This window comes from Gobius niger (genome assembly GCF_951799975.1).
Source record: "Gobius niger genome assembly, chromosome: 12".
Lineage (NCBI taxonomy): Eukaryota > Metazoa > Chordata > Actinopteri > Gobiiformes > Gobiidae > Gobius > Gobius niger.
Window position 1 is genome coordinate 17183263 of NC_136863.1, and position 16244 is coordinate 17199506.

The 16244-nt window shown below is 40.1% G+C and overlaps 1 protein-coding gene across 1 annotated transcript in view; it reads left to right on the plus strand.

Annotated features, from left to right (window-relative positions):
- necab2 (N-terminal EF-hand calcium binding protein 2) overlaps nucleotides 1–16244 on the plus strand; it is a 103230-nt gene that overhangs the window by 701 nt on the left and 86285 nt on the right. Inside the window, exon 2 of the mRNA XM_079568492.1 lies at nucleotides 2722–2746. Coding sequence (XP_079424618.1) covers nucleotides 2722–2746 — 25 coding nt within the window. The remainder of the gene's footprint in view (nucleotides 1–2721; nucleotides 2747–16244) is intronic.

Here is a 16244-nt window from a genome sequence, read left to right on the forward strand (position 1 = left end):
AAAAAGTCTGCTGGTGATTGACTCTACATTGGAGATGAAATGGGTCACACTGAAATCTTACGTTTATACTGTCATTATTTATTGCCCTACTAAGCTATACCCCTGGAGACACCCTGAGCTGCATGAATGAAATGAAACAGACACAACACGTTAAAAGTAGTTCATTCGCTCAAATGGACCAAGACCCAGATATCCTGCTGGTGAAATGGGAAAATGGTCTTGGAAACTCATTATGATTTAAGACCAGAGGGTGTCCTTCAAGCCGATGACACAAATCTGATTCAGTTTGGTTGTTGGCCAAAGCTTCAACATATTTAAATTCATGCTGTATACAGAGGTTGACATTTCACATTGAAATGCCGTGAAAAGGAATTCCTCCATCCTGTTACAGTGCTTGACATTTTTGCATGACCCCACATCTCAAACTTCACATTTGGCATTTTCTGTGGGGTGCACAGTCAAAATGTTAATCATGTCTTGCCCTTTGTGATGTCTCAGTGATGGTAATATGATCTATGCCATCGTCCAAAGCATCAATGACACTGACATGATCTTAATGTAAAGATGATCTGGTGCTAAGGGGCTGATGTCGCAGATTGGCAGCCTCGCTTCCGCAATTACAATAGTTTGGCAATAGGGCCTTGATGATTGGCTTGGTTTATTTCCTAAATGTAAGCGCTAATTTTTCTCCTTTGCATTTGACAACCATAGACAGGAGAGGACCAAAAGTGAACATGCATCTTTATTAGACAGGTGTAACATAGTCCACTGTATCATGTCATTTCTTGCCAGTTATAAGTTGATGGTTCAGGCATATTTTATCATCGCTTGCTTTGCTTTTTAGTGTGTGTGCTTTGTTTTTGCATTTTTGTCCACACCCCCCCCCTGAGTCCTGATATTTAGGCTAAGTGGTTTTCTTATTGCATTCAGAAATAGTTAAGCTGCCTCATTTTGATTCCCATCTGGGTATCCAACTTAAATCACCGGAGATTAAACTAATTCCTACACAACAACAAAAAACAATGTGGAAAGCTGTTACCATTTTTGTGTACATCACCTCTGTGTTGTCTTTTCACATCTCTCTCCTGCCTCACTTGAAGCCTCTGCTGGTTTCAGACAGGCGTGTTTCAGTGGGACTGTGCCCCGGGGTGCAGTAGTGAGGCAGAACAATGTCGTGCAGCTTTGTCCTTTCAAACTTCTCAGCAGTGAATGATTTTCACTTTGGCACAATCTGAGTACAGGCCTTCAGCTGAATAGGCACGCTGGTTGAAATAGCATTGTGCACTGTTTATTATAGATCTGTACATGTTGGGTTTTTTGTTAGAAAAAGTTTCTCGGCTTTGAAAAGGCCTGAAAGTTTGGAATTACTTCGTTGACGTGATCAATGTGACTGTGACTGAATCTGACTTATTATTACCCATCTTTCCTCATCAGTCAGACAGCTTTCAATAAGAAGTGAAAGAACTGCAGTAACAGGAGGGACATGTGAGACTCTTGCTGTTGTGATATTGGGATGTACAAAAACAATTTGATTTGAATTGATTGAAACCTACTCAGACACGCCCAAATAAAACTCGTGTTATGAGGACAAAAGGAAATTATTTTCAGAAGTAGCTTAGACACTTGGTGTGTTGATGCTTCGGAGATTTGTGCATAATGCTGCCATCTGGTATTGAAAGTATTAAAGAAAGTCCACAGGAGAGATCACACAGCTGTGTTTCCTGTCCATATTCTGAATACTTCAATTTGCACACACCTGTCACCGTCACATCTAATCCCGAGTCTCACAGTCCTTTTGTGGTTTACATTTACAATAGAACTCTTCTATTGCCTTGTGCTTTCAACTTGTTAAACTAATAAATGTTCTGGCTGTGTGGTCATATCACAGAAAACTTTACCTTATCTGAGCCACACACTCGGCCTGTCATTATGTGACTGTGCTGCCAGCAGCTGCAGACAAAGAGCTGAATAAAAGGACTCATAATCAGTTCCAAACTCTGGAACTTTTTTACTGTGTAAATTGGTTGTTCTTGTTGAAATTATCTCTTAGTCTGCAGCTGAAACCAACCTATGATTTATCTGCTAATTCACAGCAATTTGTAAAAATAAAAATTGTAAAAGTTATTTTGTGGACGGGGTAAAAATTCTATTGTAGCTGTCGCTTTGTACATGTATATTTTTTGGTCACTAGACAGCAGTAACATTGCCACATGCTAAATAAATGAATAAGCATATGCACCATTACAGATGCCTTCTGGAAACTCTTAGGGGTCATTTATCAAGCGTTTGCTCATGTGCAAATCGAGTAGCATGTGCAAAAGTAGATTAGCTTAGACTCATTTATCCATTTTTTACTCACGCAGCCTTGTCTTATTTACATATTAGATTTGTGGCCCTGGTGCTGTAATAAAGGCATCATTAAATGGCTAATTAAGTGTCACATGCCCACACAATAGCAAATTAAATTTTTCAGCTTGCACTCGCTATTTAGCACCTGCTTTGATAAATGACCCCATTGGTTGCCATTTTATTGATATATTGATATTTGTTATTGGTCGATTACTTTTGGGATAACAAAATAGTGGTATTCTACTCTTTGTAAAGCTTGTTTAACATAAATCACGCTAAATCTTAGCATAAGAGGTGAGCATTGTTTCTTAACCAAAATGTGTGATCTAATAAAACTTTGTAGTGATGCTATTGTTCACTTTTCCTTCACAGATATTCAGAAGAGCTGACAAAGATGGTGAGTAAATTTATCACTTTTTTAGGCTACATTTGGGTTTAGGGCAAGGCAAGGCAAGTTTATTTATATGGCACATTTCATGTACTTGACAACTCAATGTGCCTCACAGTAACACCAAACAGAGCAAAAATAGAATAAAAAGCATTAAAAACACAATAAAAAGCATTAAAAACACAATGAAAATCAAGAAAACAAATCATTAGTTACAATTACAATTACTATCTCCCCAAATCTGCTTCACAGTTGTTTGGTTTTACTCGCATGATAATTACCCCCAAACTGCTATATAATCCCTGCTGTGAGTAAAAATGAATGGGCGATTATTTCAGATGAAAGAAAAACACCCAATACCTCTAACCAAAGGTGACACCCTTCTAGTTGGGGATTCCTGGGCTAGAGCTTGATTCCTGCTTTAGCTTCAGACCTTCTCTAATGTGAGCTACTTGAATTGCAGTCACTTCAGAGCAGGCAACGTTGCTTAATGCATAAACCCAAGACCATTTTCTCTCATGATTGAATCAGATAAGCAGCCTCTCCTGACAGTCTCAACTGATGTAGGCTGTGCTCTGTCTGCGGCTCTGAGGGTAAAAGGCTGCACTGCTGTCTGCTGCCTGTATTTTTAGCATGTTTTTAAAGAGTTGACGTGAGTGTAGCCATGCCAGGGAATGTGTTGTGTTTTTAGCCATTGGCGCTCACAAGCCTCGTTAGTGTTTTGAATTCTCACTTCAAATCTCCCCTTATCCTTCCCTGCTCATCTCCTCCACTGTGCCGTTGACAAAAAACAATTTAACTAATGAGGAGGCAGCGTGAAGAGCTTTGCCTTCATCGCCGCCAGATGGACGTTTGCCGGTGCGCAGTGAGTATATTTGTATGAGCGAGAACTATTCACTTCAGCTTCCTCTCAGAGCCTCTCCACAGCTATTGTACCACTAGGTTCAGTTTAATATGATTGACCTGTCAATTAATGAGAAGAGAGAAATAAATTACGCCAACACATAGATTGTTTTGATATCTACTCTATGTAGAACTAAACAGAAGAGCAGTTCTTGCTTTGTGGCACTGGTAAATCTGCCTCCCGAAAAATAACTTTGTCACGGCGCAAAAAGTTGATTTTTTACTGTTCAGAGTATCAGAGTATCAGTATGCGTGCTTTTATTTCCCACATATGACCTGTACTGCAAGATTTTGTTTTTCTGCTGGCCTTTTGATAATAATAGATTTGAGTCCAACTTAAAGGGACTGTATACAGAGTTTGAAATCCTCCACTGTCACTCCAAAAGTTCTTAATTCGAGTCCTAAGTGCTGCCATGCACGAGCTTAATATAAGACCTGAGGTGGCAGTAGTGAGTATAAAAATGACCAACTTGCATCTAGTCCCTTTAAATTGCAGTGAGTGGAAAAACTACACTGTTTAAATTGCAAACAAATCAATCATAAGTTGCACAGTAACTTAAGGCCTGAATAGCAACAGCAATTGGTCCAATTTTACTGCATAAATTCATAACATTTGAGTTTTTTTGCCAGATGTTTAAGTAAGTCATGCCCCTAGAGGCCATAAGCGTCACTGCAGGTGTCATAGCATGTTATTTTTTTCACTGAAACTTGGCTGTAAATACTGTTTAAGTGGCGCTAGCCCGCAGTTAGCTTTGCCCGCTAGCTTGTTTGTCTGTTCTTCGTGATTCCTTTAGTGTGTATTGGGGCCTCCGACCCATAGGCAGCGAAGTTGCAATTGTGGTTTTCTGGCCAGAAACACCAGGGGTAGATGTCCCATTAACACTTGTATTACCCCTAGAGGGACTACGGAAAGGGTTTATTAAAGGAATAGGCTACCGTTTTTACATACTAAAATATGTTCTTACCTCACTTTAGTCGAGTTAATATATCCCCGTCTGGTCTTTGTCCGTGCGCTCTGTCACGCAAACGGAGCACATACGCAGCCTCTCCCACATGTCACATAGCTCCGAAAAAGCTCACGATAGAAGCTACCAAGCTCTTCCACGTGTTCCCTATTTAAATAAAGTTACGTGAAGTGTTTTCATGCGAAGTATATTTACACAGAAATGTAGCATGTCGATTTTATAAGCAAATAAAAAGGGGGACTATATTGTGAGGCGTAATGATACGAGGAGCAAAACGTCCGCGCAGTAACTCCTAAAGGTTATTGACGGAAGTGAGCGGGGGAAGTCTTTAGGAGTTACTACGCGGACGCTGTGCTCCTCGTATCATTACGCCTCACAATATAGTCCCCCTTTTTATTTGCTTATAAAATCGACATGTTACATTTCTGTGTAAATATACTTCGCATGAAAACACTTCACGTAACTTTATTTAAATAGGGAACTCGTGGAAGAGCTTGGTAGCTTCTATCGTGAGCTTTTTCGGAGCTATGTGACATGTGGGAGAGGCTGCGTATGTGCTCCGTTTGCCTGACAGAGCGCGCGGACAAAGACCAGACGGGGATATATTAACACGTCTAAAGTGAGGTAAGAACATATCACAGTATGTAAAAACGGTGGCCTATTCCTTTAAGGTAAACAAGTAAATAGTCTTTTAGTTTAGCTGTTTATCCACTGATCCATTCATAACACTGTTTGACTCACCAAAATGTAATAATCTGTACTATATTAAGTAACATTACTGTCAGTCTGATCTGCACTTAGTCAATCATTTCTTCCCAGGCTGTTATTGTCCTCATATCAGACAGCTAGTCATTGACTGTCATTAACTAGGATTCTTCATCAGCAACTAACAATGTCTTATTGTGTAGTTTATAACAATTGGCCTGAAAATGTACCCTTAGCCATTCAAATCTAGGAGACTCTTTCTATAATACATTATTTCCCCAAATATTGTGCAATAAAGATTGGGAGATGCAGAATTATTGTGTAAAACTAACCTGTCTTAGCCATTTCACTGACTCCTAAATCGAAATGATCTCTTATTTAGACTAACAGTCGTCTGTGCATTGTTAATTGTTCTGTGCGCAGTCGGACACCTGGTTAGTCTAGACACTACGTCATTTTCATCTATTTGTCTTGTGCAGAATTGGCACAAATTTGTGTATTTGGTAAACAACAATTTGCTTTGATAAACGCTGTGTAGAAATTCTGTGACACCAAAAAGTTAAGCCAACTGGAAGAACTTTAGCTGAATATCATGAAATATTACTCTGAATACTAATATCGCCTCTTTTTTTCTTTTCATTTGACAAAGATAGGTTAGCTCTTTCATTTGCTCATGATGGCGACAGTAAGATCAATAAGGTACGAAACATACTGTATAGTTCATACAGTATAATGGTTGTTAAGTTTGCTTTCTTTTAATCATAGGTGAGAGAAGTTATAAAGCTTGTTCTGAATCATGCAGGCTAGAAGTGTTCCGAAATTGAGCGACGTGTTAAAATATCCTTCTTTTATTTGGTTTTGGGACTAGCTGCAGGTCGATCGAGCAGAAAGTAGTGTGGCCAGAAAGACAGAAACATCCAGAAAACCACTTAATCCTCTCAACAAGCTTTGCTGTCACAAGTAGCACCCAAATGAAACTGCTTTTTAATGGTCTCCACTTCTCTAATCACAAATGCAGTAGAGTAGACTGAAGTAGGTGTGAAACTAATGTGAAGGAGTCACCTGGGACATCTCTCTTTCTCTCTCTCTGTGGGAAATGCAAACTGAATTTACGGAGTCCATACACCGCTCAGTCAGGCACACCAAGCTGGAACCGGTGAAGAAGCCTAGGCTGTGATGCTTTGATGGAGAAAGGCTGTTACCCCTATTTGATGTGAGGAACACAATGAGGCAGCCAGCACAGAAGAAGAAGCTATTTTTATCTGACTCTCTTGGGGGAGGACCAGGGAGGCGCTTTAATGAGTGGGAGAGGGAGCGGCAACATGCTAACGGCCAGAGCCGCCAATTGTTAAAAAAGAAAAGGTGCGGCGGGAAGGAGGTGCTAAGTGTGTAAGCGGGAGAGAAGCAGGAGAGCAGCAAGAGGAGACATGATAAAAGCAGTGATTGTGACCACGACAGAGTAATCCAGATATAATTACCTCACCTGTATCTACACTGTGCAGACCAGCCTCTCATGTCTTAAGCAGCAGAGGGAGCGTGCACTTCCTTCAACCTTGATGTAAAGGGTGTGCTTTACACAGATACTATGCTGCAAATGCAACTGTGTGAGGAAGGATAGTTAAAGCAAGAGATTGATAATTAATCCAACAAACATAGTAACAAGTGTTTAGTCTAGTATTGAGTATTTGCTTTTGTATTTTACGTATAGTTGAATCATCACTTTTCCATCCCACTGGAGTCGAGGCCATGTAGTCCTGCTTCTTTTGTAAAGGCTCTTGTGAAAGTGACGCCAAGTGTCCGCAATGATATATTTAACTAGCCGCGCTAATGTGCAACAACATGAGAAGTTTGATTGGCACTCACTTCATCCAATGAAACAGGTTTGGGGAAAAAAGACATGTTCAAGTGGCATTGGGTTGGACTTATGCTGCAATGGAATGAATGTCCTCCTCTTAATTCATTATCTGTTAAAACAGATTTGCCACTCAGCCTGTTTAGTAAGACACAGCGATTAAAGGATATGTTGCTTTATCGAAATTAAACACTTTTTAGCCCCTTCAGCCTTAGCGCTCCAGCAGCAGACGCTGGTGTTTTGTTCATTTCTTTGAATCTTTTATGATCATTAAGTCTGTACTGATTTCATTGTTTTCTGGATATGTCTCATGTGGCATATTCTGTGTGTAGAAATGATTGAAGAGATGACACTGTTATATTAATTCAGATTTCAAAGTTATTTATGAATGGATGTATCTGTGGCATAAATGTTTTTTTTTTTTTTTTTTTAAGAAAAAGAGACATCAGTATTTAGTAAGATTAATCATTATCAATTGCAGACGTTAACTTGTAAGTGAGCATGGCAACCTTAATTACTTAATTTACTTCTTTAATAACCAATTTTCTTTCTAACTACATTATTTACTGTAAAGGGGTAATGCAGTTGGATATTTGTCAGCAAATTGACTTGGCAATAAACCAAACCAGCAAAATGCTCCAGTTCCTCCTTTTCCTCATGCCTGATTTTACTGGACCGTGCGAGGACCATCTTTCGGCTCACACATTTATCGGTCGACTGATTATTATGAGCTTGTTTGACATAATGACATAAAACAGACGGAGTTTGGGGAGTCTTGTTTATCCGCGCTGTCAGCACTCAACACATTTCAAAGCGTCGGCAAATAGCAGGCTCCAGCTGCTGTGTTCACTGTAGCCAGAATGAGCTTATTACTACAACAATAATGGAAGTTCTGGAGCGTCTGTTTAAGCCCTGTTCATTTTGACGTTAGAGTTTTTCCCTCTCTTGTACTGGTGTGCAGCCAAGCTAAACGCCGGCTCATATTTACTCTGAAAGCCTATTAGTTCACTCACTCCCTTTGTTCAGGTGTTGGACATCAAAATGGCCGTTTCTATACAATATTCAATTAACAAGCTAAAAGAGTTGACGGAAGAATCAGAACTTTAGGAACAGGCCACCGTTTATTCCTTACTGAGATACAGTATGTTCTTACCTGAGCTTAGACGAGTTGATGCGCACCTGTCTGGTCTTTATGTGTGCGCTCAGTCATGCAAAAAGACCAAAGATGTTGTTAGCATTTAGCCTCTCTTCATGGACCCAAACGGGGGTGAAGTTAGAAACGACCAAGCTCTTCCACGTTTTCCCTATTTAAAGCAGAACTACGTAGCTCATGCCCCTAGAGCCATAAGCGCCACATGTCGTAGCATGTTGCGTTTTTTACTCATTAATTGTCCGTGAGAGTAAATACTACGCTGACAGAAAAGACAAAGGGAGAGAGGGATATTCTACATCCAATTACACAATGGAGATTTTTTTTATCACCCAAAATTGGCTGTAAATACTTTAAGTGGCGCTAGCATAGAACTATATGGCGCTAGCCCACAGTTAGCATTGCCTGCTAGCCTGTTAGCTTCTTCTTCGTGATTCCATTAGTGTGTATTGGTGCCTCCGACCCGCAGGCAGGAAAGTTGCAAGTGTGGTTTTCTGGTCAGAGACACCAGGGGGAGTGGAAAGACCCCCCCAATCATCCCGTTAACACCCCCAGAGGGACTACGAAAAGGAATGGTAAACAAGTTACTTAGTTCTTTAAATACGGTTACATGAGTAGTTACACGATCCAAGTATAGTTACAGTAAAGTGAAGATATTACTGCGCGAATGTTGAACTACTCCTGGTTTGATTACGCCTTACAGTATAATTCCCCTTTTTATCCGCTAAGAAAATCCACATGGTTTAATTTTGTGTAATTATACTTTATAGTGCAACACTTCACGTAACCATATTTAAATAGGGAAAACGTGGAAGAGCTTGGTAGCTTCTATCTTCACCTCGTTTGGAGCTATAGTGGAGAGGAGGAGAGGCTAAATGCTTACGCCGTCTGTGCTGTGTTTACGTGACTGAAGGCACGGGTGAAGACCAGACAGCTACAGAAGAACTCGTCTAAGCTCAGGTAAGAACATCCCAGTATGTAAAAACAGTGGCCTATTCCTTTAAAGCATCACTAAAGCAACTGTAAAGTAGATTTCATGGAAGGTTACTATTAGAACAAGTAGCACCACGGATTCTGGAGAGTGAATGAATAATGTAGCATAAAGCGCTCTGGGTATATTTAAATGCCCTATATAAGCGCATTGATTATCATTATTTAGTACTTAAACAATACAAGAGGAAAAGGCTTTATTGTTGAGGATGTTATTTAACGGGACAGCTCATGGTAAAAGGGGGTGAAGAGCGAGAGACGTTCTGCAAAATGTCAGGGCTTGGTTTCTTCATTTAGAAATCTTTTTCTGGTTAGAATGTGATCAAAATAACCGTTTGACAAGTGGACTATCGAAAAATTATGTTTATTGATTTCTTGTTTGCAACAGTTACAGGGTACACTTTACGTAATAATAACCTGGTGATATAATAGAAACACTACCAGGGATATCAAGGATAATGCATTAGATTTTACAGCCCTGTTTTTATATTGTCACCATGGAAATGCTAATTATGTTTCATAGTAATTGACAGTCTGTACAGCGGCTTAGGGGTAGGGCATAGGTTAGGATTAGTCATATTACTTAGAAAATAAATAATGTGTGTCTTATTACCATATAATTACCATATTTAGTATGGTGTCTAAAATTGCTAAGCTGCAGCCCTATTTATTTGGCACCAAACTCCTGATTCTCATATACTCCGATTAAGAAGTTTCTCTCAGCTGCTCATTTTAGTGGAAATGAAATACTGTAGTGCTCTCACACTGAGCGTGACATCCATCCCAGCTCCATCTGGGTTCCACAGCGTTCCTGCAGCCTGACGGTTAGTCACAACTGTGTGGTGTGTATCTAATTACCTGCAGTCTTTAATCACTGACAACACTGCTAACAAGCCCCAGAGTGCTGCACATCCAGGGACACAGCTGACAGACCGGAGAGGGGCACTTTTGCAGCTTTGCATCAGGAAAATGATAGCTGGGTTTATGAAGGCAATTCAAGCAGCACTAATTTTTTGAGATGCACAAGTTTCTATTTTGGGAGTTCTGATGTTGTAGTTCCTTTATTACCAGGGGTGGCTACTTCCAAGACTTCCACTTCCCAAACTGAATTTCATTCATTATTAAGGATAGCTAAGACAATAGCTAAGACAGTATAAGACCACACTTTGACTGGCTAAAAAAGAGTGACCAACGCCATTTCACACTATATAAATTATAAATACATTTGACAACCCCCAAACTGCATTGTCACCCGGGGAAAATGTAAAAAACGTGGTCTACACAGACATAAACTAAATAAAATGGAGGAGACAGGGTTTGTGGAGGATCTTCTCTGGTCTGGGTTTGGATCAAAGGCTGAGGTTTAAGACGACCTTTGAGGATTGACTAGGCCTTTCAGCTCCTTTACTCCGGTGCAGACTGGAAAAATGTTGGCTTTCAAAAACAGGTGGCTTTTAACAGGGTGATGCAGGTTGTGGCTCAAAGAGATTTGAATTTCTGCAGTCTATAAAAATGTTGGCTTGAGCATGACCATTTTTTTTTCTATGTTGTGCCTGCTTTTATTACTCTGGACAGGTGTGAAAGTGTCAAACTCATTACACTAAGGCCGGCCCAGTGCGCCGCCTGTGTGTTTGCAAGTTTACCCTTGGGCTAACGAGATGTGAAAAAGTTTTGTTAAAGGGACTATACGGAATTTAAAAATGTGAAAATTAAGTATTTTCCTACCCCTACATGTTCTAGCAATGTCCTAGTGTGTAGAATGAGCTCAGATCACTGGCTCTAAAATCCTGCACTGTCACTCAAGAAGGTGTTACTTCGGGTCCAAAGTGCTGTCATGCACGAGTTTAATATAGAACCTGCAGTTATGCGCAAGACCTGAGGTGGCAGTAGTGAGTATAAAAATGATTAACTTGCATCTAGTCCCTTTAAGTCTGAACTCAAACTGTAAGACTAGGGATGGGAATTCTCAGCCTCTGTCTGATACGATTCGGATTTTGATACACCTTCCACGATTCGATTACTTTAAGATACACCTGGGGACACAGAGATGCGATTCGAATCATCACCATGGCCACGATGCATCTCGATCCACACATCTGTAATCACCACCAGCCCGATACAATTAGATTTAGGCCAATTATCACAATGTTCTCGATGTAATGATTTGATAGAACCAGCTCAACTAAATTAAGATTTGACAAATATTCACAATTATTGATGCCATGGATTGATATTAGACAACTGTCAAGTTAAAACAGATCGGTTGTTCGTCCCATCCCTAACTGAGACAAGTTATTGTGTTATTGTGCTGGTGTTTGGATCACGTTATGCGGTATCTTCTTTTTCTCTTGGTCAAGTTTTTCCTGTAAACGATGCAGCCTAAATGCTGAAGGAATACATAAGGCCATCACTTTGACCAATGAAACGACAGAGAGATCACTTGAGTATGAGTGCGTTATTTGTTTTCTCTGTAACTTCTGTCAGCTCTTTTTATATATACGGGGCCGAATTGTGTAAAAGATAGACAGACAGCCAGAGACAGATTGACAGACAGACAGAGTGACAGACAAAAAAAACATTTAAAAACATAAATACTTGGACCAAATAGACATAAGACATAATATATCACCCACCTCTAACACACAGCCCCATGTTTTCATGATTCACAGTATGATTGATAAAAATATCTGCCATACATTCATCTCTGCTAAAGTTTTACCCCCACCCCCCCTCTTCCTCTGCAGTGGGCTGAACACTGCACCACTCTCAATGTGTGCCTCAGTGCAGAGTGGTGGGACTCTGGCTCAGGACGACTTTGGCAGCTTTTCTGAGACCCGGGTGATGGTGGGACGTCTGGACAGTTGGCATCATCATCTTCTCTCATTTCAGTTTCTTAAGTTGACGAATCCTCATATTCCCGGATAATCCGCCCATACCATGATTTATTTGTGAGACAGAGTAATCCCGTCTTAAGATGCATATTGTCTGTCATGATGCCGGAAATCCTATTCTTCTGTGTACAAAGAGACCCATGTTTCCTACAGACGTCTGCTGAGACTATGGGGACACTGGCAATCCTTTGTTTTGTCTGTTGATATTTATTTTTAGGATAGATTGTGCATAAAGTTGTTTCAATTTACTCTTTAAACAGTTAACCAAGTTCAAGTCTTAAATATGCAAGTCCAAGTTCTAAATGTGTCCAAGTCTGAGTCCGAGTTATGATTTTTGCAGGTTATTGATAATCATGTCATGCACATCTTTATCATTATCTTACACTTTGTTCCATATTGATATAAAACAGCCAAAACAAAAATATCCAGTATCCACTTCTCCCCCTAGGCCCACTCCACCCCCTTCCTCTTCCTCTTCCTTTTGCTCCACTTTGCTGCGCAGCTGTTTCAACAGAGAGAGGACACAAAGAGAATGGGCTGTAGCGAAGTGAGGGCGAGTGCTTGTACTTCGTGATGAATGGATGAAATGTGTTCGAAAAGTTACAATGACGTTTTGACTGCAGTTAACAACTCAAATTTACCTTAGTCCCCATTTTGAAATGTAAATAAATCGTGCTGCACGGCCCCTTTAAGTCAAACCAGACCACTCACAACAACCTCTGTCTCATATTGATTGGCAGTATGTGAAAAGCGCAGATTGGAAGTAAAAGGGCACGGAAATGAAGTGCTGAAGTGATGAGGAACTGAGGCCACCTGGTAATTAGTGCAGCCATATTCACGCTAGTTTAAAGCACTGGAGGTGTGAGAAGCAATCATCGATCCACAGATGTGACCTTTCCAACCACCCGTTTACTCAAATAGACAAATGCACAGAGGCCCTCAGAGCATCAGAACAAATGAAATCACAAAGCCCCAATCAAATCAAACCCGGCATTGTGTGCACTTGGCTCAGAGGGCTGTGTGTTATAGGATTTATGCCAAAGATGAGTATGAATCGTTAGCAGCCAAAGTAAACTACAAAAGACTGTGGAAAAGCAGACAGAAGGAGATCAAAGTGTAGAGACAGTTGCATTAATACGTTTGAAAGAGTGTGACCTGAAGACAAAAGGCTCAACACAAACCTCCACAGCACAAAAGGAGAAAAAAGAGAGGTCTTTCATGTTGAAGTGCTCTAAAGTAATAAGCTATTTATCAAAGTAACCGCAAAGCAGCAATTTCATACCTGGAGTTGTGTTTTCGAGCTACATCTTTGAGTAATCTTTGGATCTTAGCATTGCAGAAACAGCTCACAAAAAGCTTCTCCATTTCCCAATAAGCCCCTCCTGTGGTCCTGCTTATCAAGGACATGCTTTCCTCACCTCTACAACTCTAACCCTCTACCATTGCCCATTTGGCTTTAACACTGGCCCTTTAAGTTATAATGTTACCAGACATGTTTCTGTCCAATGAAATCAGGGGGTGAAGTAAGAAAGGGGCATTTGTGTGGGGGGTGGAGCAGTCCAATAACATAATTATGACTTTACTACAGGTTTGAATAGAAATAACCTGATAAAAGAAATATGTACATGCACATGAATATGTGAAGAAGCATATTAGATTGTTAACATTTTTTGTTTGTATTTATGCTAAAACTGTGCTTGTTCGGTTTGTTGCCGCAAGGCAACATCATGCAGTTGTAGCACTTTTGTTGATAAATAAAATGTTCGAGATAGGGATGAGCTGGAATGGAAAATTCCCAAAATAAAAAGTCAGGCCATAGATGGCTAAGCTTAATCCTCTCATTGGGAAGTGAAAACACTGGTCATAGCTTCACGACAGCAACACAGGCCAAGCGATGTATTTAAAAGAAAAGAAAAATGGAAGTGGAGGAGGAGTGGGAGGGGCTTATTTTAGCTCTCTTGGAGGATAAGGAACTGAAGGTACTGGATTTTTTTTGTTTCAGCTGTTTTGTATGGAGGACCGTGGCTGCCAAAACTATAAATATATACATAAATAAATAAATAAATAAATAAATTTAAAAAAGATAAAATTTGCAAAGAAATGCGTGCAATTATGAGAATAAGTGCATTTATTTCTGTATTTATTTATTTATATATTTATTTATTTCTGTATTTATTTATTTATTTACATATTTATTTATTTTTGTATTTATTTATACATTTATTTCTGTATTTCTCTATTTATTTCTCTATTTCTGTATTTATTTTTGTATTTATTTATTTATTTATATATTTATTTATTTCTCTATTTATTTATTTATTTCTCTATTTATTTATTTATTTTTGTATGTATTTATTTATTTCTCTATTTATTTATTTATTTCTCTATTTATTTTTTAATTTATGCATTTATTTATTTATTTCTGTATTTATTTATTTATTTCTGTATTTATTTATTTATTTCTGTATTTATTTATTTATTTCTGTATTTATTTATTTATTTCTGTATTTATTTATTTATTTCTGTATTTATTTATTTATTTATTTCTGTATTTCTCTTAATGAGATGCAAATCATGGGGTGGGTCGGGATGCCTCTGCTGTCAGCTCATTGGTCAATCTTTTTCCTTGCTCCAGAGCTTGTCCAGCATAGACGGCCATGTTGAGATCACTGTGTTCTCGCTATAGCCATGTCAGAACGAAAAGAAAAAAAAAGCATTCTTCCATATGCAGCAATTGCATTGTGTGTGTGTTTTTTAAACAAATAAGTAAATTATCCTTTGCTCTGTGTCGCTGAACAGCCTCCATTTTGGAGTGGTGAACGGTTGCATGTTGGACCTCAAGCATATCTAGTTGGGGACTGCTGTGCTATGTTCTAATGAGCTGAGAAGACTGGCGGACAGGAGAATCTGTAGTGCTGACTATATTATTTTCCATTTGGATCAGTTACGTAAAGTCCCGTCGCCAGACGTCAGTCTTAAGGCGTCATTAGTACTACTATAAAGAACATATTTTTCGGTATTCACGAAGCCCTGGCGCACACTGATCATTACATTAAACATAATCAACAGCAAATATGACCAGACCAACTACAGCTGTAACATCAGTCCTCGTGGCGGAAACGTCAGTAGGCCCACATGCGTTTCTCCGAGCTGAGCCTCCTCATCAACACATCCTTCTACTCAAACTTGAACTTATGAGTGAGGTCCTTTTCAAAAGCAGCTGAATGAGCTGGGCCTTGCGTCTGTGCAGAATACTGCGCCGATGCAACGAAAACACGTTTCCGAGCGTGGAAAACGACCGGACTCTGGGGCTGTAGAACGAGCGCCTGCACCCCCACACTCCCCCCACACACACCCCCACACTCGCGCCACCGTTTGTACCATGAATATGGCTCGGTCAGTGCTGTGGCCGCGTCCACTTTTCAGTCTCTCTCAGCTTCACTAAAGCTCCAGTGTCTGAGTGTAAAACGCACACTTCGAACGCGGGGACTTTTCGGCGGACTTCAGCGCTTTGTAGTAAAACACACACGAGCACCTGTCACTGCCTTTGCCTCTCACGAGCATCGTGGACTCTCAGGGCGGAGGATGATCGTTGATGCCCCTCTATCATATCACCTATATTTTATTTTGTGCCCAGACAACACGGGAGCCGTGCGCAATTGCGCACGAGCGCAGCTTGGAAGGAACCGTGCCAGAGAAAGAGAGAGAGGGATGAAATGCCGCCTCCGTGCTAGAGGAGGAAATAGTTAGGCTACTTGTTGTGGAGTTTGGGCTGGTCTAATCGGGCAGAAAGCGCGAAAGTAACACTGTACAATTGAGTGATCTTTGCCCAATTTGTAGTGGTTTGTAGTGGGCACACGCATCTTGACAGCATGGCGCTTCTCAGCGCACGCCTGTAATGTACATGTACGCACTTTGCGCGAGAGCTCGTCGCGTGCGGTGTATTAAACCGATTGAAAGCGCAAAGTAACAGTTTCGCACATGAGTGATACGTATCTTGGCCCGGTTTGTCGTGGTTATCCGGCCATCCTGCATGTTTTCTAGTGGTTAT